This window comes from Denticeps clupeoides, chromosome 18 (genome assembly GCF_900700375.1).
Source record: "Denticeps clupeoides chromosome 18, fDenClu1.1, whole genome shotgun sequence".
NCBI lineage: Eukaryota > Metazoa > Chordata > Actinopteri > Clupeiformes > Denticipitidae > Denticeps > Denticeps clupeoides.
Genome location: NC_041724.1, coordinates 17,456,312 through 17,480,431, shown reverse-complemented (window position 1 = coordinate 17,480,431; position 24,120 = coordinate 17,456,312). Strand labels below are relative to the sequence as shown.

General features: G+C 40.4%; 3 protein-coding genes across 8 annotated transcripts; 2 read left to right on the top strand and 1 right to left on the bottom strand.

The window, feature by feature from the left end:
• Positions 1-235: 235 nt before the first annotated feature.
• LOC114767976 (uncharacterized) lies at positions 236-9,597 on the bottom strand. 5 transcript variants are annotated; one of them, XM_028959979.1, is made up of 3 exons: positions 9,260-9,596; positions 4,497-8,926; positions 236-4,418 (listed from the first exon to the last, which is right to left on the bottom strand). In XM_028959979.1, the coding sequence occupies exons 2-3, from the start codon at positions 8,802-8,804 to the stop codon at positions 1,923-1,925; spliced, it is 6,804 nt and encodes a 2,267-aa protein (XP_028815812.1). In that variant the 5' UTR covers positions 8,805-8,926; positions 9,260-9,596; the 3' UTR covers positions 236-1,922. The 5 variants fall into 5 exon arrangements, with proteins under 5 accessions (XP_028815812.1, XP_028815808.1, XP_028815810.1 ...); XM_028959980.1 differs by having other exon boundaries at positions 2,333-2,687; positions 2,722-8,926; positions 9,260-9,597; XM_028959975.1 differs by having other exon boundaries at positions 236-8,926.
• A 1,234-nt stretch (positions 9,598-10,831) lies between these two features.
• On the top strand, positions 10,832-18,733 carry slu7 (SLU7 homolog, splicing factor). Of its 2 annotated transcripts, none has more exons than XM_028959981.1 (16): positions 10,832-10,989; positions 11,983-12,175; positions 14,142-14,295; positions 14,396-14,476; positions 14,554-14,718; positions 15,161-15,226; positions 15,312-15,344; positions 15,453-15,584; positions 16,084-16,181; positions 16,261-16,328; positions 16,431-16,570; positions 17,232-17,393; positions 17,650-17,754; positions 17,843-17,911; positions 17,996-18,097; positions 18,344-18,733. In XM_028959981.1, exons 2-16 carry the CDS (start codon positions 12,018-12,020, stop codon positions 18,521-18,523), a joined length of 1,713 nt encoding a protein of 570 aa, XP_028815814.1. In that variant the 5' UTR covers positions 10,832-10,989; positions 11,983-12,017; the 3' UTR covers positions 18,524-18,733. The 2 variants fall into 2 exon arrangements, with proteins under 2 accessions (XP_028815814.1, XP_028815815.1); XM_028959982.1 differs by having other exon boundaries at positions 10,871-11,002.
• Positions 18,734-19,088: 355 nt separating this feature from the next.
• On the top strand, positions 19,089-21,730 carry c1qtnf2 (C1q and TNF related 2). Its single transcript, XM_028960449.1, has 3 exons — positions 19,089-19,309; positions 19,440-19,697; positions 20,606-21,730. Exons 1-3 carry the CDS (start codon positions 19,306-19,308, stop codon positions 21,232-21,234), a joined length of 891 nt encoding a protein of 296 aa, XP_028816282.1. The 5' UTR covers positions 19,089-19,305; the 3' UTR covers positions 21,235-21,730.
• The last annotated feature ends 2,390 nt before the right edge of the window (positions 21,731-24,120 follow it).

The following is a 24,120-nucleotide window of genomic DNA, read 5'->3' as shown; positions in this document are numbered from 1 at the left end:
TCTAATAGTTGTGATGCCATGTATTAACAACTTTTATATGGCAAATTTCTACTTCATAGTTGTAGTGCAGGAGGTCAGTCTAACTACTGGCTAAATGTGTAAACTCCCACATTCCAACATTTTCTCCACTGAGATGTATATCAAACAGCAGACCAGCATGCTGAGACTATTACATCATCCAGGACCACACCCAAAATAAACCTCTAAAAATAAAACCTCTTCCATGAGAGACAGATAGAGATGGAGGCTTTTATTATTTAAAACTTCATTGTAACAAGGACAGCGTGTGATGAAATGTCATATGAGGTATCGTAGTAATAATAATTAATGCAAATAGTTAAAATGTAAATGCAAACATGTTTTAAATTACTTCAATATGGTCAAAAATAAAAAACATCTGTCACTGAAACTTTTAGGTGAAGACCACAGTCCCAGGCACTGCTCCACCTTGAACATTTAACCTCCCCGTCCATCATCAGGTCAAGATTTTCATGTTCCTGTTTGTGACGTAGCTTTCAGTATCCATGGCACCAAGCATAAGCATATTAAAGGACTCAGGCATTACCCAATGCACCTGGTGTCTCAATGGGAGTGTTCAAATCTGTATTTAAGACACTTCCTCCGGAAACAGCCTTATATGGTCAGACAGCCCAAAGCTGACTATATATTTTTATTTCCTGTGTCTTTCATTTCTTAAATATGTAGGATCCCAACCCTAGCTAATCCTCTATTTTTCAGGGAGAACCACCAAAAATAACCAAATTTCACACAGAGCAGATTTTACTGTGACCATGTGATATCTAGTAAATATCCTCAATGTGCAGATATCAGCAAAATATACTGTCATAATTGCCTTCTTTCTAACTTTTTTAGCGTGTCGCTGCAAAATTTTAATAACAGTGTCACAATCATAATCTATGTTAATATCATCAGATTGCTGTATTTACACAGAACACAGTCTTGTCGAGTTCATTGTTGCACAAGTATACATGTTGCCACTAAGTGGCGCTGTCAGCTGGGCAATAGAAGAATGAGGAGAGTATAGGAAATTTCAATGCAATGGTGGAGCCTGTTCAGTGGTGCTGTATTGAAATATGTAACCATTCTCCAACTTTAAAGTTTATTTTATTTCCAGAAATTAAAAAAATGTCAAATAAGCAATTTTGTAAGTTTTAGAACCCTGGATAAGCTAATAATATGATTCTAAAGCCCTTGATATTTATTTTTCTACAGACACTAAAATCCTTGATTGAACATAACAAAACATAACTGCATGTTTATTGAGTTCACATAAATAAAAAAAATGTGCAGTTTGATACTATCGTTTTGCTTATTATCAATCCAACAATCATCTAATACTCCATGGAATTGATTTATCCATATCTACACTATTATAGTTTGAGAACCAAACGTATGACTGAACATATCAGGTACTGTACATTTAGCAATTTAGACAGTGCTATATACAATGTAAGCTAACTAGGACATGGTTTGATGAAAAAATTATATAGACTCTTTTACAGCATAAATTAACCTGTTGTGGTATTGAGTAAAGTTCAGCATTAAAACACACTTTTAGAATACGAACAGGCTTAATCCATGAAAATGACCTTAACATTCAATATAGTTAAGGATTAATAACTCAGGTAACTTTGTTTTATGTCCCTTCACTCGTCAGTTCCTAAGCAGGGTCATGGATGCTGGAACCCATCCCAAGACATTAGGATCATGTGCATGGCTTTGAACATGGTGGGAGAGCATGCAAACTCTGCACACACACAAAGCCAGAGTCTGGATTCAAACTAACAACCTTGGAGGTGTGAGAGCTCACTGCTCACTGTTGTTCCGCTGTCTGTTTGAGCTCCATTCGAAACATAATTTATTGAATGTATGAGATGAATAGTGAGCAGTGGATTTAAAACTCATGATCTTTGTCCACCTGAAACAGGTAAGTTAGGAGGCTTGCTATAACAGTCTGACTGTGGAGCATGTGGACTTGCATTCATGCCAGTTGGAATATAGTACATACTTTCTAAGTAGCTTTGATCCAAACGTGGATGTTCTTGCATCTCTGGCTTCGGTAGCTGGCTTGCTTGGTTAATGAATCCCATGCTGCCTTGGTGTAGTGTTGTGGGGGCAGGATCCTCAGGGTGGCGTGGCTGAGGAGCTTGAGAGTGGGGTGGAACAGAGTAAGGCAGGTATGGTGAAGCATACAGACTTGGCCCGTGCAGAGATGAGTAAGGGCCTGTGGATGGAGGGTACAGGCCGGAATGGGACAGAGCCTGTTGTGGAATAACGACTTCCACATATTGACCGGTCTCTGGATCAAAAAGCATCTTTCGAAGAGGCTGCATTGGCACCTCTATGTAGAAATATTTTCCTGTTTCAGGATCTAGCAGCACACGTCGAGGGCTTTGTCCATAACCAAGTCCACCAGCACTTTCAGGGTAAAGGACACTGCCGCTACCTAGGCCTTCATTCCCATACTCTGGACCAAAAGAGGAAGCCAGATCCTGTGGACCACACAAATACTGGTTTCTAGGCTCCATTGGAGGCATCGAGGTTGGATGGATGTGTTCACTGTAATGTCTGCCACCAGCAACTGGCAGATTTTGAGGAAGTTGGTGGACTGGACGTCTGTCAAGGGACTGTCCTGGAGTGTGCTGCTGCTCACTTCCACTTGGCTGCCCAGATGGGGCTGGGCAGCCAGGTGATTGACTGAAAGGGTGGAATATAGGAGGAGTATGATTGGTCTTAGGTGATCCAGGTTGGTGGTTTAGAGGCTGCCCCTCCACTTTGCACTGATGTGGGCGTACTTGGGCTTGTGGTGGCACAAAATGGAATGGGAAGGCCTGGCTGGGGGACTGTGGGGCCATGGGGGGGGTATGCATGCGTGGACTCTGACGGGACTGGTTAGAGTATGAATGGGAGCTCGTGCCACAGGAACAATGGGGATGCCTTGGGCCCACATGGTACCTGTTGCACCTTTTTGGGGGCAGGTCGGCCAGGTGGTATGGGCCGAAACTCTCCCGCTCATCATAGCTGGGAGGGTCATCTGATGTGTAGAAGTGATGTGTAGAAGCCTCAGTTTGAACTTGATTCTTGGGTATGTTTTTAGCAGGTTGCGGGACACAGCAAGTGGCCTGTGTTGGTGCTGGTTCCACTGGTTGCTTCATGCGGTTGGGGGTCAGTACTGCTGGTTGTTTAGAGTCTCTTGGAGTGGCTGTGGTCAATTCATGACCACAGGCTGTGCTTTGCTTTTGTTGCTTGGTCTCCACTGAGCTTATGTAGTCATTAAATTCTGCAACCGGTGACGACTGGTGTGATTGTCTGTCAGTTGACACAACTGATGCTGAATTATGAGAGAGGCTTGATATTTGTCTTTCTGGTGGTGTGGTGAAGTCCTCTGCTGTTACTACTTGACTTATTTCAGCTCCTACTAATGGATTTACATTCAATGTGGGAACATTTTCTGATTTTCTCTTGTCGGTTTTATATTTTCCAGCAGGCGTGTCTGATTTTGGCTTTTCACTTACAATTGACTTTATTTCTATCCATGGTTTTGTGGGTATAACTGGTTTGGATCTATCACAAGATATGGATCTGACTTGAATTGGTAATTCTATCTCTTTTGATGGTACTTTATTGCCTTTGGCATTACTACTTACATGAATAACCTCTGTTTGCTCTTGGCCAAGTATCAAAGGTGAATGTATTTTTTCACTGCAAGCGGTGGATATAGTGCTTGCTTCTGAATTGCAATTTTCCTCAAATATTACCGTCACATCTTCTTGGGGTCTGGGAATGCATATGGGCAAAGAATTGTTGTGCAAAAGAGTTGTGGACTGGGATGATTCAACTGCCGTGCCATCCACACTGCAGCCCGGTAATGGCACTTCAAGCCTGTTGACGTGTGTACAAGAGTTACTGTTGTTTTCATTCCCAGCATCACATAGCCCAATGTCAGCCTGCATGCCCTTTTCCTTTAGGATCATGGATACGGAATGGCTGCAGCTTTTAGGCGTTAGGCTTGGAGAGGCGGTAGTAGAGTCCTGCTGTATTAAAAGGGATGATTTTTTATTCTGTTGTGCTTCTTTTACAGCAACCTTCTTTACTTTGTTAGGATCCAAAACACTAACAGAAGTAATATGTCTGGCTACCGCATCTAGTTGTTTGTGCTGTGACCCTGGCATTAAAACATTTACAGGGGAAATTGTTTTTGCTGTGACATCAAGAGTTGTCTTTTTCCTGTTATTTTCAGGACTCTGTTGACATACATTCTCATCGGATGTCTTCAAAGTGACCCTGTTTTCCTCATTAAAGCATCCTTTGTTTTCTTTCCATCTGATGGCCAAACACTCTATTTGCAGTGGTGAAGATTTCCTCTGTACCTTAACTCCTGCCTCATGTGCACCATCCTGCGTGGATGTATTGGTACTTTTAGTCTTGAATGAAAGCATATTTGGGTTTTTAACAAGCTTTTTCACATCCCTCACCTTGTGCATGGGGGGTTTTCTTCCATTTTGTCCATTGATATCCTCTGTGCCCTCTACTTCAGCAAGTTGTGGCTTAGAATTATTTGCCTGTTTTTCTTCTAAAAGTCCAATTTCATTTTTGCCTTTAGTCTCAGGATCGGGAGACACAGAAACTTTCACAGATTCCTTCTGGCTCTCTTTGGTACAGGGTTTGAGCGTAATTTCTGAAGATTTGGACATGAATAGACTTTTTGCACTCTGCTGGGTATTGATTTTCTGGTCAGTGTCTGCCAGTTTCCTCTGCATGCACACAGACTGGGTGGCACCTCTGATCTCCGCTGAGTCCCTTCTCTGTCTCTCAACAATGTTACTGTCAACCGTTTGGCTCTCTTTACCCCTGGAGCAAAGTTTTCCATTTTTTCTGACCTCTAAAGGAGCATCTGTTTCCTTGGTGTCCGATCTGAGGGGTATATACTCTGGAGAACACGGTAAGGTATAATGAGTTGGCTTTGGAGGCACTTTTGGCCCAACCTTTCTCTGTTTTAAGTCATCTCTGTCCAGCAGGTGCAACGTTGGTTGGATACTGTGTGGAGTTTGCTCTGCAGTGCAATGTTCCATGTCAGTAGCATCACTAGAGATCTCATGGGGATTGTAAGGAACCTCAGTTGGACTTGCGTTTTTGCATTTGTTGGTAATCTGGCTGCCATTCTGCATCTTTTTTGACAAAACATTCTTGATCAGACAAGAAGCATTTTTTGTTCTGTTTGACGTTTCAGACAGTAACAATGGCTGTCGCGTTCCGAGAGCTTGATCTGAGTCTGACATACAACCAGCCTCGCATGGCCCTGTTTTATGCTGTTGAATTAGAGCATCTTTAGAACATCCTGCATCAAATCTCTTAAGATGAATCTGACGTTTAGGCACTGTTCTCTTTCCCTTATTACTGTCCTCCCTACTCTCCAGGGCAACATCTACACATTCAAAACTTCCCATCTCAAAGTGCTTTGTAGGATCTCTGGTTGGAATATCATAAATCTGGTGCGAAGTGTCCTTACTTTCATGCTGTGCTGAACCATGGAAGTCTGCATAGGATAGCCATGCATTGGCACCTGTGCTTTCCTCAGTAGAAGGCTGTGAAATGTTTGTGGACGACCTGTGGCTTGAATTGTAAATGTCCAAGTAGTCCATCTGTGGGCTTGACAGACTCTGAAATGCCAGATCTGTTAGCCATTTCACCTCGTTGTCTGCCTCATCAAGCTCACTGCCCATGTTGGAGCCTTCACCGGTGTAGCCTGTGGAGAAGTGGCCAGCACTGTTTCTCCTCCTGTACAGGAAAGGAAGTCCCCTGGGATGTCTCTTGTCTTTTTCTCGCTGTAATTTCGGTGTTTTGCTCTGAGTCTGTTGCTGTCGAGCTGCAAGCAGAGACTCAGAATAACAGCAGGCTGGAATTTCTGACTTCAGGTCAGTGCTTGTGTTAGCTAGACTGTGGTGTGCAGGCCATTTTCTATTCCTGGCACTGACTGACAGCTCAACCTGTTCTGCTCTGCCCTTGTCTCTCTTCCCCTCCCCCGTTTCTGACGCCTGCTTCACTGACCCCTCCCTGTCTGCACCCTGCTCCCTGTTCTGGCACTGGCAGCAGTAATAGTCTCCACTGCAGTCACCATGGCAGACACTGGGGATTTCCCTGAATTTGACAGGCATCTGGTCTGACCTCCTACAGTTTCCTGCTGATTCTGTTTCCATTTTTACTGACTGATAAAGTCCATTTTCCTGTTTCCCTTCAGATGGCAGTGTGGCTGAAGATTCCTTAGAGTCAGAAGTCAGTGTTGTGTCTGGTCTCAAATTGGTATTGGAACAAAGGGTTTCAACTAATGATCCTGATAACTGGGTCTGTTGGTTATGCTCTGACATGGAGACATTTCTTTTTGACTCAGATACTAGAAATCTCTGTTCTGGTAGGACATCTGAGCATCCAACCTCAGATGGAGTGTCTGAGACTTTGTTTCCAGAGACGCAACAGCATTCTGCATCATGTGAATGTCCTTTATCAGCAGATTCAAAAGACGGTCTGGAAAAAAATACCAGTGAAGGATCATTTCCACTTGAGTCTGCTGAAGTGGCAGAGTTTACTGGTGAGAGATCTGAAGATATGTTTTCAGATGAATAAGCTTTGCCTTCAACTGTGGTTGAAGACAGCTGATGTGATAAATTTGTTCCTTTGATATCAGGAGAGAGAGTTACATTTCTTGGCTGCTGTAATGGTGTAATATTGCTGATGCTGTGTGTGCTGTTTGAACAGGACAATTCAGGGGACCCAGACATTTCAATCTCTGGTGTGTTGTCTATAGAATTTGTTGAACTCTTTGTATGGTGTGATAAAACACTGTAGGTTATTCCTCTGATCTCCGGTGACTGTGTCCTCTCACTGGCTTCTGGGGAATTAACGCTGTACATCAAACCAACAATTTGAGGTGAGGAGGTTGCACTTCTTGATACATGTGAGGCAGTCATGTATTTTGACATGGAGGTGTTATCACTTGTTTCAGATGTGGAGCAAAGACTTTCTAAATCTAGCAAGTCTTCCAAAGAAGGGTGGGAATCGTTCATGTTTTTAATTTCCAAAGAATCTATAGGCTGAGGAGAAGCAGCTGACATGCTTTCAGGGGAAAAGTGTGTATATGTAAACATTGAAGGCGTCAATGCTGCCACTATGCCTGGGGATTCGGTAGGGTTAGCATCACTTTTCTTCTCAAATGAAAAGTCCTTGTCTTTGCTGTAATCCATTACACTTCCAAATCCTCGATTCATACAATCTAGCTCTTCTGCTTGCATGATTTCATTCCTGTTTTCAGATGACAGATGATGACTTCTGGAAAATTCTGTCAGACTCTGTTCAGTTAGTGGGGCATCAGTTGATAAAGACCTATTTTGATCAGATGCAGGTACCACAGGTGTATCTCCTGCTTCCCTTAGAAAAATGTTGTCTTTCCATTCTGGTAATGTTGATCTGACAATCTGTTCACATTTCAATGTTAGAGAAGGTTCTTGTGCAATACTGGTAAGCACTTGCCATGAACTTGTTTCCTTGATGTTTGGTGATGGTGAATTGCCCATGAGTTTGGGTGATGATACTATGGAACTTTCTCTGGATTCTGATCTAGCTGAAAACACTGGAAGCAACTCAATCTCTGGTGATGCTTTGATTCCCCTCAACTCATTAAGTGGCTCTATGGAACATTGTTTTGATTCTGGTATAATGTTAAACATAGGCACAGCAAAAATGTCTTTAAGTTCTGGTGATGGCGTCTTTCCCCTCATTTCAGGTGATGAGGTGGTTGTTGTTTTGGACTCAGGTATTATGCTAAATGCAGGTACAGGACAGACACCTTTGATGTTTGGTGATGGTGTTTTGTCCTCTGGTTCAAGTGAAGATACTGTGAAACTCTGTCTAGATTCTGGTATGATTGTACAGGGGCTGAAATCTTTGGCAGCGGGTAATGGTCTTGTGTCGATTGGTTCAGATGAAAAAATGATAGAACTTTCTCTAGCTTCAGGTAAAATGGTAAGCACTGGAACATTATTGATGTTGTTAAGCTTTGGTGATGGTGTTGATTCCCTTGGTGACTGTAATTTTGATCTTTCTCCTGATTTTTTTGTCATGGTTAGTTTAGGCTCTACAGGACTGATGTTGGGTGATGACATTGTGAAACTTGTGTTAGGTGGTATTAAAGTATAATTTTCCTGTGGAACATTCATAGACATGAGGCCAGTTTGCTCAGGAGAGTTGAGCCTGCTTTTGAATTCACTGTTGATCTGTAGATCAGAGCTTCCTAAATTTGAAAGAATTGCAGCATTTGTCAAGAATGCTGGGTCTACATCATTCACTGTAGTGTTTTCATGTTCAGGATTAGGCCAGGTAGAGCCAGAAGAGTCAGTTGTTGTAGATGAAAAATGATCTTTTGCAGGTGTTCCAGGGATGCTGTCCTTGGAATCTTGAAAGCTCTCACTGGAGTCACTGTGTGGTTCTGAATTGTTGGCTGTGTTGTAAGATCCAGAGGAACAGTTGTCATCTGTGCTTGAAAGTGCATCCATCCCTTTTTTCAGAGATGTGGCTGAGGCTGGGCTCCGCGATAGTGATGTTATCTCAAAATCATCCCCAAAAATGTCACACAGGCAGGTTGTTTCAGATATAGCACTGCTTTGACTGGGGAGGTTGGTTATGTCAAAAATCTCAACACGGTTTGGGCCATCTCTGTCTGGCAGACTGAAAGTATGTGGAGAACTACGATGAAATGAGTAGATATCCCCTTCTAAAACCCAGCTTTCCATTGCCCTGCTCCTGGCTCCAGTGTCATCAGATCTGTTCCTGTACTGTTACGTTGTCTGAATTATACAAAGTCTGAAAATACACACCACCTGAACGGTTGTCAGTCTGCATGATAATTTTCAACCTAGAAAATGATAAAACATTCAGATAAGATCATTTGTTAATTAAATTCACAATTAACTTGTAATCTTACAGGATTTTAATATACATAATTGTTTTATATATTAAACGGCCATTATGTTATCATATATTACAGTTTTTTCTCTTTGTATAGTTTGACTAAATAAATGTAAGAAGTTTTATTGGTCAAGTTTGAGCATTAGAAGGATGTCATTTAAACCAAAAATGTAATAACTCAACCTTACAAATCACATAACATGGCATCAGAAATGTTATCACTCTTACAAGATCTTATATAGACAGTTACATTGTGCACAAGTTAACAGGAAAATCTTACCAACCCTCAGAAGATCAAAGAAGTGATCCCTCAATTTTTTAGATGGATTTTATTCACACCTTTTGCTCCAAGGTTCTCTGTGGTGCTCCGAGATTCAGAGCTTCATTCAGTCCAGTCTCCCCTCTCAGCTATGCCCAGCACTTCTGCACACACTGCATAATGTCCACAGAACCAATTCGGCTGCATTTAGCGGTCCTGGTAACTTGAAAGATACACCCACACCCTTTTATAAAACGCTGCCACAGTATAAAAAGAAAGGAACAAGGAGGAAGGAAGGGCAAAGCTTCCCTGTCAGTATGGGCCCATTAAGACGAGGACTTAATAAAAACTGACCTGATTTTTTTTTTTTTTTAAAAGCTTGACTGACAGAAGCCCCCTTGTCTGTGCCCAGTTTGAGAGACATGTTACAGCTTGCAACAGGTGTATATTCTGTATACAGAGTCTGGGTCCTGAAATCTGATACAAAATTTAGTCATAGGGCCCCACTAAAGATAGACCCATGCTATAAAGGGAGTGGGTTCACTCTTAATCATTATTATTTGTGCACATAGGATGTGAATGAGCTGATCAAGAAAAAGAGGTACAATATGAAGACACTTGAGTATATAAATAGTTTGAATTATTAAAATAAAAAAAAGGGAGTAATCCAAGTTTTTTTTAAAAACCATGCATGGTCTCCTAATCTTGAGCATGACAAAAATGAGTGTTCGTTACAACTTTATTCACAGTGATCATAATGCTGACTGACAGTTTGTTGCACATTGAATGGATTAAGTATCACACATGCATATACATGTGGTCACCAAAAGCTCCCATCCTCATAGGGGAGTATAGAAACACAAAATCGCACACTCAAAATAAAATCATGCCATGCAAATATGTTAGTTGGTTCCACAAATACATGCAATTAATAGTCCACTCCAGTGAACCCAACCTTTCTTATACATTCCTGTTACTGCTTACTGGTATTACCAAGTATTTAAAAGGGCTAAACTAAAATCCTATGTGCCACACTCTGGTGTGTGTGTGTGTGTGTGTGTGTGTGTGTGTGTGTGTCATCTCTACTCCAGGACCCAGGCAGTCTTTTCTTTCTTTTTTTTTTTTTCTTTTTTGTTTAGCTGGTCGTTTTAAACACTGCAATTAATTGTTCACAGCTGAGTGTCTCTGTGCCTGGCCACTCGCAGCTGTACCTAATTACCTATTTACTGCTGCCCTGGGGTGGTTCCCTGGCTACAAGAGGTTTAAATGATCTGTACACACATTCTTTAAATATCATTGAATAAACTGTAAATTCAATTCTTCTTCTTCTGACTACATTCCTTTGGTTATCTACCTGGACACTGCACAGTGACTAAAAGGGGTAAATGTAATCAAGGCTGTAGCTATGAATTTTTAAGTAGCAAAGTTAGCAATGGCCAACCTGCGGCGTTGATTTAGCACACATAATAATCATAATTTCATGAACAAATGAAACTAAAATATCAAGGACATCGCTGTGCTCAGTGGTAGCGATCTACAACAATCTATTCCAATCTTTCTCTAACACTCCCTTTTTCTAGCAGCATGTCTTCTTCCAGCCCTGTAGGTGGCGGTCATACAATCAACCATCTTGAGCTTTGGGAGAAGAAGCAAGCGCCAGTAAAATATCTACAGAAGATGGCGGACTGTAACGTGAGGTTCTGAACGTTTAGTTTTGGGATTATAGCCAACATCTGCGAAATTAAACACAGGTAAATGAAAAAGGCGAGTTAACATAACATTTATATAAAACTCTTGTAATTGGTAGACTGTTAGGTTTCTTCATTAGGTAAGTATTGGATTGTGCACCGAGTTATTATTTGTTGTAATTTGTTTTAGCACCAAGAGTGTAGGAATAAACGTTTGGGACGAACCGCGGAGGGAAATTTGTGTACGTGTTAACACGACAGTAGTTAACGTGTCAAACCCCACGGGCAGACCGACACTGGAGGGACACGATTCTGATGATGATGCTGGTGAAGATGCTGTTTGCTCCAGATTTACATTTACATTTTACAGCATTTATCAGACGTCCTTATCCAGAGCGACTTACAATCAGTATTTACAGGGACAGTCTCCCTGGAGCAACTTAAGGTTAAGTGTTTTGCTCAGGGATACAATGGTAGTAAATGGGATTTGAACCTGGGTCTTCTGGTTCACATACACACTTAAACACAACCTCTTCTATGTTTACATTGTGATATTATTGCATTGTTCAATTTTGCACAGCAGTATTTATTCATTTAATTGGTTTACTGCTTACTGTGTTTAGTTTGCCTTAAATGTTATTCTTGCACTGCTTGCATTGTGTCCCATGTTTGCACTTTATGTAGCCCGGTTTGTCACTCAGGTGCACTTTGTCAGTATTACACTTCGTGTAAATGTTATATGTAGCAAATTGTTTAATTTCATTAAGTACCCTCTAATCTGTATATAGCTGAAATTAAACTTGAATCACATGCTTTCTCAGGCATTCCCTTACCCTCGCATTACCAGTGAGCAAGACACAGTTTCTAACAAATGCTTTAAATTGGTTATAAGCATCATGAAATGATATAGTGGCTAAGAAAATTACATTTTAATGTCACTGGTCACTACCCTAATTTTGAATGACAAAATTATGCATTTCTACATACTCGATATATATTTGTCTCTGATGTCACCTTATACCTTTTCATTACCTTTACGTTCCTTTTAAACAACAGAAGTGACATCAGCAGAAAATCACTCAGGAGCAGCCATGCCTCAGGAAGGAGGTGAAAATGAACTGAACCAAAGCGGCATAGTGGGACTGGAGGAGCCCAAGAAAATGACTCGAGAAGACTGGAGAAAGAAAAAAGAACTGGAAGAGCAGCGGAAATTGGGAAATGCTCCAGCAGAGGTGGATGAAGAGGGAAAGTAAGTGCATTTCCATCACTAATAGAGTAGAATAGGGGCAGTGGTGGCCTAGTTGTTAAGGAAGCGGCCCCTTAATCAGAAGGTTGCTGGTTCGGATCCCAATCCGCCAAGGCGCCAATGAGGTGCCACTGAGCAAAGCACCGTCCTCACACACTGCTCCCCGGACGCCTCTCATGGCTGCCCACTGCTTACCAAAGGTTATGAGTTAAAAGCAGAGGACACATTTTGTTGTGTGCACTGTGTGCTTTGCTGCAGTGTTTTACAATGACTATCACTTCACTTTCATTGAGTAGGGGTGTTAGAAAATATCAATACAGCATTATTTTACATAGTGATATTGTATCAATACAGGGACATCAAATATTTATATTTTTGTACACAAATGTAGTCCAACATGTGATGCTGTCAAGTGTTTTCTTTAGAGAGGTCAGTAGAGATGAGTCAGCGTGCGACTGCAACCTTCACTCCTGTAGATGGCGCTGTACAGCTGGGTACTTTGAATTACTGCCTGGCATTTCAGCAAGAGTGAAATTGTAAAACATGAAAGACCGATCCCAGCATCTTGTATTTCAACTCTGTTTTTGCATTTTCAATATATCAATATATCGTATTTTAATATATCATGATATATTAAATCTACACACACACGCACACAGTACAGGCCAAAAGGGTTAGTCAAATTTATCAATGGGGTATCAATCAGTTGTGTTGTACAGAGGTCAGGTTACTACACAGCCAACAGCCCTATTGGACAAATGTTAAAATTCATTTTATGGCAAGAATCAATCAGCTAACTAAAGAAAAACGAGTGTGCACTGGCCAAATAAGGAACAACCGACCCAGGAAAGGAAGTAACCTCTGCCTTCATCCGATTCACCAGCCTCAGGAATCGCAAGTTATCAGCAGCTCAGATCAGAGACCAGATAAATGCAACACTAAGTTCTAGCAGCAGACCCATCTCTAGAACCACTGTTCTAGAGATGGGCCTGCGCGAATCAGGCCTCCATGGTCAAATAGCACCCAGGAAACCAATGCTAAGGTGAGGCAACAAGCAGAAGAGATTTGTAGGGGCCAAGAAACACAAGGAATGGACATTAGACCAGTGGAAATGGAGGAGGAGGTGTGATGGTGTGGGGGTGTTTTGCTGGTGACACTGTTGGGGATATATTCATAATTGAAGGCACACAGAACAAGCATGGCTACCCCAGCATCCTGCAACAACATACCAACCCATCCGGTTTGTGTTTAGTTGGACGATCATTTATTTTTCAACAGGACAATGACTTGGGTGAGCTGGACTGCAGAGTAAAGGCAAAGGGGCCAGCTAAACACCTTGCAAGAAGCTCACCCAGCTCTTGAAGCTCATTGAGAGAATGCCAAGAGTGTGCAAAGCAGTAATCAGGGCAAAGGGTGGCTTTTTTGAAGAAACTAGAATATAAAACATGTTTTTAGTTAAGTACATAACTTCACATGTGTTCATTCATAGTTTTTATGCCTTCAGTGAGAATCTACCAATGTAAATGGTCATGAAAATAAAGAAAACACATTGAATTAGGAGGTGTCCAAACTTTTGGCCTATACAGTGTGTGTGTGTGTGTGTGTGTGTGTGTGTGTGTGTGTGTGTGTGTGTGTGTGTGTATATATATATATATATATAAAGCTGTGTGTATTGGCAATGATCTATCGATAAGATACATGTCACAAAACTGAAATGTAAAAACAGAGGTGAAATACAAGATGCTGTGATTGGTCGGTCAAATTTTGAGGTTTCACTCTGCCTGAAATGCCAAGCAGTAATTTAAGGTACCCAGCTGTAAATTTGTTAACAAAAATATTGACATTTGATGTGCGTGTATTGATACAATATCATCATGTAAAATATCTTGATATATTGCTGTATCGATACTTTCTAACACCCCTATATATAAGAAATGTGTGTTTAATTGTTTGTCAATTTTCTTCACAGGGACATTAACCCTCACATTCCACAGTACATTTCATCTGTGCCTTGGTACATTGACCCATCAAAAAGACCTACTTTGAAGCATCAGAGGCCACAGAGTGAAAAGGAGGAAGAGTTTTCATCCATTGGAGAATGGTACAAGAGAGGTGTTCCAGAGGTTAGCAGTTCCTTCTTGTTTTTGTTTTAACTTAATAGCTTCATACAATCAATTAATTTTATTATTTTATTTTATTTTTATGTTCTATATGGCATCACAGACATCTGTCAGCACTAAATTCCGTAAAGGAGCATGCGAAAATTGTGGCGCCATGACACACAAGAAGAAGGATTGCTTTGAGGTGCCTGCAGTTTTTTTTTTTTAAACTCTAGACATTTGTAGGCGTTTTGGTTATATATGTTTTGGGGTCACCAACAGAGACCAAGGAAGGTGGGGGCAAGATTCACTGGAACAGGCATTGCTCCAGATGAGCAGGAGCAAATCACACTGAAATTGGATTATGATGGTAAAAGAGATCGTTGGAATGGGTATGACCCAGATGATCACATGCGTATAGTGGAAGAATACGCCAAAGTTGATCTGGTGAGTATGCCAGTTGTGTGTTGGCTGATTTAAAAAAAAGCTGATTTCTTTTTTATCTTATATGAAGTAGAATACAAACAAAATCTGTCCCTTTATAGACTGATAGCTGCGATCTACATTTCCTTCCAACAGGGTTTAAAGCTTTTATGTCTCATGTAGAGGTGTTAGAAAATATCAATATAGCAATATATTCTGATATTTTATGTGGTGGTACTGTATCGATACAGAGACCTCAGATATTTTTGTATTTTCCCTGCCTTTTTTAATTTAGTTTATTTGCTTGGTCATCTCAATCAGCATTGATGTTAGTCACGTTGCCTTTTTTTTTTTTTTTTTTTTTTTCTCTTTGTCACATCGTATTTTTAATACAAAGCAAAGTATGTGTTTCAGATACTATTCAATTTGCAATGTATTAGTTCTCTGATTGGCTTTTTTTTCACAGGCAAAGAGAACCTTGAAGGCACAGAGACTTCAGGAGGAGCTGGCTTCAGGAAAACTTGAACAAGTTGTAAGTTTTCACTATTATTACTATGCATTATTAAAATCTTGAAAATGTTCCATTAGGGTCTTATGTTGCATGTTGTGTGTTTCAGAGTTCACATAGGCACTTGGAAGATGATGAACAAGTAAGGGTTAAATTCACACATGGCTTATATGGAAACCAAGCTTTTTTTGTAACCATTGCTACAGTGTAGTTATTCATTTGGACTTCCCAATTTCCTGTTTTATTCCAGGATCGGGAACCTAACAGTGAAGATGAGGACGAGGATAAGTATGCAGATGATATTGATATGCCTGGGCAGAATTTTGACTCCAAAAGACGCATCACTGTGAGGAATCTTCGAATCAGAGAGGACATTGCAAAAGTAAGTCCAATATTTCCTCTCAGGCTGTGAATGCATGGCTGCATCATGGTAGTGACCCAGAAGACCCAGGTTCAAACCCCACTTACTACCATTGTGTCGCTGAGCAAGACACTTAACCCCAAGTTGCTCCAGGGGGACTTTTCCTGTAACTACTGATTGAAAGTCGCTCTGGATAAGGGCGTCTGATAAATGCTGTAAATGTAAATGCATCATCTAATAGAGCTGGATTTTTATTGTCATAGGAATTAGTATTAATTTTGGATATTTATGTGTTGACCTTAGTTCTTAAGTCATAACCAGTTCACTAGTCATATATATTGTTTTTATAGGTTGATAATGACATAATGCAACAATTTAATTATGAAACAACAAAATATGTGAATAAAGAATAAACATTCATTTTCAGAATGTCAGCCTTCTGATTAATATTGCAACCACTGCCTGGCCTTGTTACGTTGTATAATTTTCTTATTCATTATTTTCTGTCTTGCTTTAATAGTACCTAAGAAATCTGGATCCAAACTCTGCGTACTATGACCCAAAAACAAGAGCCATGAGGGAGAACCCGTATTCCAACACTGGAAAGATTCCAGAGGAGTATGTTTCAACATTTTTTGATAATAAAAAAAATGAAATGTTGGAGGACTGATTTGTGTGTTAATGGCTTGTTTGACAGGGTGGGATATGCTGGCGACAATTTTGCACGCTACACTGGAGACACAATCACCATGGCCCAGACACAGTGTAGGGGCTCCAAAACCACTGATTTCTTAAAATAATACTTAAACATAAACATCATTAAATATATGTATTTTCCATCTTTTTAAATGTTTTTCTTAAACATAGTGTTTGCCTGGGAGGCCTATGAAAAGGGCTCAGAGGTGCACCTTCAAGCAGATCCCACCAAACTGGAGCTGCTCCATCAGTCCTTTAAAGTCAAGAAGGAGAATTTCAAGGACATGCAAAAAGCCAGCATTTTAGAAAAGGTAGAGTGTTTCTCTGTTTGAATGAAACCTATTTATCATTTCATGGATGGTGAGATGTTGCCTAAATAGGACTTGTGGGAAAAAAAACTGGACTGTAAATGTCCATTGTCGCTTTGGGGCGTGATCGGCTGAAGAACATAGAAGTGTAACATTGTTTCACTCAGATAATGAGTTGTGGACTTGTGGAGGAGGGGCCGGATGACCTGTGGTGATACCAGTCACTAGAAAACAGGCATGTGACGTTCAGGATTCAAGATTCTTTATTTGCCACATACAACTATTATTCACTGTGCACTGTACCACAAAGCTATGCAAAAACAAATGCATAAAAAATACATTAAGACGAACATAAATGTTTGTGTGTGTGTGCAAGCTGATATTTTTGTGTATGATAATGTGCAGAATACCATATTACTTATAATTGTGACAGAACAGCAGATTAGAAAGAAGCTCAAAAATGAGCATAGCTGCTGCCATTAAGGCACCAAAAGTCATATTATTCATATTGTTTTATTGGATGCCTTGAAAGTTCCGTTCATGTGTAGAACATTTTGTCTTTGAAAAGTGCTTAATTGTTGTGTTTAAGTGGCAGTCTCACCACTTTGTCCAATATGTCAACATTTTTCTTGTATTGTTGTAATGTTTGATCATTGTCCTACAGTATGGTGGGCAGGAGCACCTGGATGCTCCACCTCGGGAGCTGCTTCTGGCACAGACCGAGGATTATGTAGAGTACTCCCGACATGGAGCAGTGCTGAAGGGACAGGAAAAAGCTGTGGCTCGCTCCAAATACGAAGAGGATGTCTTCAATAATAACCATTCTGTGAGTAGCATTTCTATATAGAAATACAGAAGTTTTTCATTAGGAACAAAGCCCAAAACAAATTACATCTTGGATGTCCATAAAGGAAATTCACCTTTACACCTCTCATGTCCTGATGAACCATAACCTGGGTCAAACAACATCTGGTATTTCCTGGTGACCCTGGAAATTGCAAATTGTTGTAGATTGTTACCTAATTGTGACTTGACATTCAGTCATTACTGGGTGGCTTAAAAGCTTGTTGCATGTTTGCTAGAGCATCTGGGGCTCCTATTGGAAAGAAGGACTTTGGGGTTACAAGTGCTGCCACTCATTGGTCAAACTCAGCTACTGCACTGGAGATGCTGGAAAGAAAATCGGGGTAAGTTTGCACTAATGCAGTTAATCATTCAGTTTAATGGTAAGATATAGAGATCAACTGTAATATAACACTGTTTTCACTCTTATAGGGCAGTTCCTCTTGTGTTGTATTTGATGAAGATCATGAAGAAGAAGAGGAACCAAAGACACTCCTACAGGTTAGAAATGAATGTATTTATTCTGGGTTGGCCTCGCCTTTACTACAGTTTCTATGCTGAAAAAAATTCACATATATACTCCAGATGCACCAAGACAAAATGAAAGAGAAGAAAAAGAAAAAAGACAAGAAACAAAAGAAGAAGGAATCTGACAGCAGTGATGATGAGCATGAGAAGCTGAAAAAGGTGAGAATTTTTCAATTTTCCACTACCCTAAAATGTCTATTGAGTGGTGATTTTATATTTATCTTCCTGCCCAATTATACTCCAAAGAGTAGCACTTGTTTCATTTTCATTGGTGCACCTGCATATTGTGTGTGGGACTGATTTTGTTAAGAAATGTATGTGTTTGGGGCATGTCATTAAACATATTATTAAAACACAAAAGCAGCTACCTAATGGATGCATGTTTTTTTTCCCTTTGTGGCCCAGGCTTTGACTGCAGAGGACCAAAGGCTGAAGCATGTAGCCGAAATAATGCAAATAGATGAGCGCAAGCGCCCCTACAACAGTCTGAAGGAAGTGAGGGAACCCACTGAAGAGGAGATGGAAGCATTCCGTATGAAGAGAAGCCGACCTGATGACCCCATGGCATCCTTCTTGGGCCAGTGAACCATTAATCAATGTGTATAGAACTGTCTGGACTGCTGCTCTTCCACCATTAACTTTTAAAATGCAGCCTTTTTATTTTCTATATTCTTTCCAAGATCTGTGTTTGCATCACTTCAGTGATGTTCTTTTTATTGCACATCAGTGTAATTGCATTTGTGTTTATTTCCGAGTGATGCTAAAAAATAAAAACATATTCACCTTTTTGGTCCAGTGGTGACTTCTGCATCTATGTACCCAGACCCACTCATGGAATGTGACATTGTGTTTCTGATCCTGTGATGGAGCAATGATGTTTTTAATAAAACTCTGTGAACGTTTACAGTAAATGTTCTCTGCCAGTATGCACTTTTTGGTTTGTGGGGAGTCTGCTCTGGTTTTATGTTTCCTGGCTGCGGACCTGAACATGACATCTGCACATTGGGAAACACCTTGTTGTGGTCATCATGAGCAAAATGAAGGATATTTCCATACCGCTCCTTGTCATTTATTCAATCATGAGTTTATAAATTTCCTAGTGGATAGCCATGATTGTATCGTTGTGTCTCAGTTCCATTGTGACATCATGGTGAAAGTATGACTCGGCGCATCGAGCAGGATTGACGCAGAGGCAGGGAAGTGCTGGAAGAAGAGCAATGTTGTCTTTCAGTTTGATACATAAATAATTTGACTTCATTTTTTAAATTCCTGTCTGTGATGACACATCAAGAGGAACGTAAATTTTAATTGCGGAATTGCATCATTCTTGGAAATCGAGGGTGCGCGCTGAACGTTGTCTCCTGACTATGAGTGAGTATTTGTTTTCCTTTCAGAATCAGAATTCGACAGTGCACATCTATGGAAGTCTTCAAGCAATTCAGTTTTGAATTCTTTGCATTTAGTATTTCATATTTGAATTGTCTGCTCTTGTTCCCTGCAGACCACACCATGCTCCTGCTGTCACTCGCTTTCAGCCTGTTGTTTCTTGCCTCTACTGACTCAACCAGCTCAACTGTCAAGAAGGGAAAAAACTTCACTTTACATTCTTCGCAAGTTGTCTGCAGTTTTCCAGGGCCGCAGGGAATTCCTGGCAGCCCAGGGTCCCCTGGAATTCCTGGCACTATGGGCAGGATGGGACCTCCCGGCAATGATGCCATGGATGGAAAAGATGGGGACAAGGGGGACAAGGGAGACAGAGGTATGTGTTCACATCCGCATAAGTTCCTTTAGTAAAATGAGCACAGAGGTTGAAGCAGGTGAATGAACAAAATCACAGGTTGGAGATCCACTTGTCACATGCCCTTCAGCTCCCTTTGTAGCATGTAATTTTGAAAACCAGGGAGTAATGCTGGCTTCATTTGCTGTTGGAAATGTCCAAAGTTGTCAGCACACAGCTTAATTTGTCTGTGATACCACAGGTGTTGATTTGTGGCTAAAAAAATATCACAGGAAAAAAAATCTGCAAAAATTACCATTGCACTGTACATTAAGAGAAACATGTATTAAATGTTGTAAATTTGTATTAAATGGCTGTAAATGACTTCCATATTCCAAATTATGTTATGAGAAGTAAAAAACATTAATGAGCAAAATTAGGCATTGTGCATTGCTGTAGCTCTATAAAAGAAACCCCAAATGAGAAGCAGAGTTTCAACATGTTTGTATCTTCTGATAATATTTTACATGTGGCATCCAAGGTCTTTACATCAACCAGTAAACAAAGAGCAATTCTGTCTGTATTGGTACTGATACTGGGAACAGAATACAGCCCATGACACCTGGAACATGTTGCTCCAGTTAAACTGACTTTGGAAATAATGACACTCAGAAGAGTTTAAGCTAAAATGTATAATGTTTATAATATTTCACATGAACAGTAACTAAAGGTTGAATAGTAATTACATATAAATTAATAATTACAACCTTTAAGAAAGGCGCAGTAAAAATCTTGACTGGGTTTTTGTGTTGAACCCCCTGAACGCATAAGGTTGGCATAAAAAGGCAGTGAGGGTGTTTAATTACTGAACCTGAACTTTTAATCACTGAAATATAATCACTGAATAAATATGAGAATAACCCCTCATGACTTTTTTTTTTTTTTAATAGGAGATCCTGGTCATCCTGGTAATCTTGGAAAACAGGGATTAAAGGGTCAATTGGGAGTAATTGGAAAAGCAGGGCTCAGGGGCTCGAGGGGACTGCGGGGCTTTCCAGGCCTGGCCGGTGTGGCTGGTGTAAAGGGGGACAAGGGGGATGAGGGGGAGGCGGGTGTAATGGGAGTATGCAGCTGTGGCCCAGGAGCTAGATCAGCATTTTCTGTGGCCATGACTAAAAGTTACCCGAAGGAACGCCTTCCTATCCGCTTCAACCGCATCCTGATTAACGAGGGTGGTCATTACAATGTTACCACTGGCAAATTCCTCTGCGGTATCCCAGGGGTGTACTTCTTCACCTATGACATCACACTGGCCGACAAACACCTGGCCATTGGTCTAGTTCATAACGGGCAATACAAGATAAAAACCTTTGATGGCAACACAGGGAACCATGATGTGGCATCTGGATCAACAGTTCTACGTCTGAAGAAGAATGATCAGGTCTGGCTTCAGATCTTCTACTCAGAACAGAATGGACTGTTCTTTGACCCATACTGGACTGATAGTCTTTTTACAGGGTTTCTCATTTATGCAGACCCTGAAGTTGTCAACCAAAAGGCCAGTGATGGACCTACTTAAACCAGCACTTCTGTTTTTGGAATTACAGATTTGGAATTACCGAAACACTGATTGTAAAAATATTTGTATTTGGGCTCCATTGGTCTAGTCATTTACAGAAAGGTTGCAGCTGTTGTTAAATCTGGAGCCAAAGAGAAATGAAATTTAATGTTAAGCACACCTACTACATGAGACAACCACGGCTTCCTGTGATACTGGGGGAAAATTGAAACAAGCCACATTTAGCTGGCACTGTTTTGCAGAGTAAAATATATGTTTGTGTGTGTTACTTATATAAGGTTTAGGTAAGGTGTTTTTTATTTTATTATATATATATATATATATAATTTAGTGTGTGTGTATATACACACACACACACACACACACACATACATACATACATACATATATATAAAAACCTTACCTCTTGATTTTGTTTCCTTGTAGGGTTGGCTTGACCCTGGGGTTATAGGTGCCAGCAGGGGCACTTTAGATAATAAAGTGATTTTATAGTTTATTTTAATGTTGATTTTTTTTTGTAGGAATTGTTGCTATTGATCAAACAAAATAATGATAATCCTCATAATAATAACCATTACACAGCATACAGTGCACACAACGAAATGTGTCCTCTGCTTTTAACCCATCACCCTTAGTGACCACTGGGCAGCCATGACAGGTGGCCGGGGAGCAGTATGTGGGGACGGTGCTTTGCTCAAGTGGCACCTTGGCGGATTGAGATCCGAACCGGCAACCTTCTGATTCTGGGACCGCTTCCTTATTCACTTGGCCACCACTGCCCCATATCTATTGTTTTTTTCTATACCTAGAATACTGGAATATGTGACAAAAATAGTTTATCTTCATGCTTGGGAATGGGTATGTTTATTTGTTTCATGTATACAGTGCATCCACAATTTGTTATGGTACAGCATTATTCCATAATGGATTAAATTCATTTTCCCCTCAGAATTCTAAACACAACACCCCATAAAGACACAGAGACAAGGGTTTTGGCAAATAAAAGAAAAAACTGAGAAATGACGTCAATCAAATCAAATGTGGATAAAGCAATGCAATGTGAATAATTTCATGATGCACTGTATTTGGAATGCATTTCACTAAATACATAATTCATATGGTGTGTTTAATTTTCCAAAAAAATTGTCCAGTGGAAACCTGGGAAATAACAATAGTGGTATCAGAACATATTGTACTGTGGTGTTTTCTCACATCAGGCTGTATGAACAAAGAAGCCTTCCCTGTAACAACATATAACAATATAATTTTCAGATAATTAATTGCCATTATGTTTCTTGGGAACATAAACATTAATGTTCAAAGTGCATTAGAAATGCATACATTCTATATATTATTTCTATGCATCATTCTATATAATATTTCTATGCATCATAATTGACAGTTGCAGGCAGTGCTGAACAGTGGGAGAAGAGACTAAAATGTGCAAAATTTGGTAATTAAACAAAGGTCCTATAGCAGGGTGCACTGCTGAAATGGCTCTGAACTTCAGCATACAGTGGCAAACTTTGAATGGCCTGAGAGATCGTTCTTCTTCATAAGCTCAAAAAACAGACATGTAGAAGCCAAAAGGAGCATACAGTCTCTTCTTTCCCATGGTGAGGGTTTGGTGCTGTAACTTTGTGAGAGTTTCTTCCTGTGAAGTTACACAAAATTGTAGCTTATTAAGCTTGCTACAACATAAGTGAATCATATATTGAGTGGAGAAAACATTTATATGATACTGACTTAATGACATTGCAGTGTGTTAGTGTTTCTGAGCCCATCCATTTTATATAGAACATTTATGACGTCAACCACTGATGCTGGCCTGGCTCACAGTCTGTATTCCTGTCCTTCCCAAGGGTGTTCAACGAGGCTCTGTGCATCCATTCAAATTCTTCCACGCCAAACTTGTTTTTATGGACCTTGCTTTCTGCACTTGGGACAGAGTCATTTCTGCAATAGAAATGGGTTTGTCCCAAACTGTGTTCACAACGTTGGAAGCCTGTCTTAAGATTGCCTTTCACTGGAAATGAATCTTAAACAGTCCATGATCTCTCATTCACACAATGCATAAACAGTGCAGTATGTCAAACCTATATTCCTCACTCCATGTTTCCATTTCTCCACACCTAGGGTGGTAGTAGCCAATGTGCGTAAGATATTCACCTAAGCAGCAGAAGACCGCAAGGTCACAGGTTCAAACCCCACTCACTACCAAGACACTTAGTGTATCCAGGGGGACGTTTCCTGTAACTACTGGATAAGGGTGATAAGGCCATAAATTTAAATTTGGGTGTCTTAACCCACTCAGTTAGACTCTTGGCATTAGATGTGTGTACAAATTACTCTTAAAACAACAACAGAAACCCATAAAATCCAAGGCAGCAGTCAGGATGAGGAGGACCAGGACAGGTTGATAAAGCAAGAACTAACTTCTCCTTATTATGTGTTCTCATTTTTACTACAAAATGTACCATATACGTAAAAACAGTAGCATTCAGCCAGTTGCCAGTCAAATTCCAGATCCGATATCATGTTCCCATGCCTGTACCGACAACAGCAACAGGAAATGATTTACAAAAAGCAAACATCATGTTACTAATTATGTATTTTACCTGCACTGAAGAAATATGGTGAAATTAACGCAATTAATCAACAACATCAAAAAGAACAAAATATTTACTAAAAGTTTCAACCACAAAGTGATGGGTGTTCTGCAGTGGCCCAGTTGGTGTTCTCAAGCTTAAAAAGGTAAAATGACCCACCATCCCTATGACACCCAGCATCCCTAGAAGCACCCTGCACCCCATTACAATGCTGGGACACTGCAGCGGGTGGCTCACCCCAATGTACCGGTCCACTGAAATGGCGCAAAGTCTCATG

Excerpts from the sequence above, each read along its gene's own strand:
- LOC114767976 (XM_028959975.1), bottom strand. The coding sequence starts at position 8,804 with ATGGAAAGCTGGGTTTTAGAAGGGGATATCTACTCATTTCATCGTAGT.
- slu7 (XM_028959981.1), top strand. The coding sequence starts at position 12,018 with ATGCCTCAGGAAGGAGGTGAAAATGAACTGAACCAAAGCGGCATAGTG. Across the intron at positions 15,227-15,311 it reads CAGGAAAACTTGAACAAGTT|AGTTCACATAGGCACTTGGA; the intron begins GTAAGTTTTCAC and ends TGTGTGTTTCAG. Across the intron at positions 16,182-16,260 it reads ACTGGAAAGATTCCAGAGGA|GGTGGGATATGCTGGCGACA; the intron begins GTATGTTTCAAC and ends CTTGTTTGACAG.
- c1qtnf2 (XM_028960449.1), top strand. Across the intron at positions 19,698-20,605 it reads GGGGGACAAGGGAGACAGAG|GAGATCCTGGTCATCCTGGT; the intron begins GTATGTGTTCAC and ends TTTTTTTAATAG.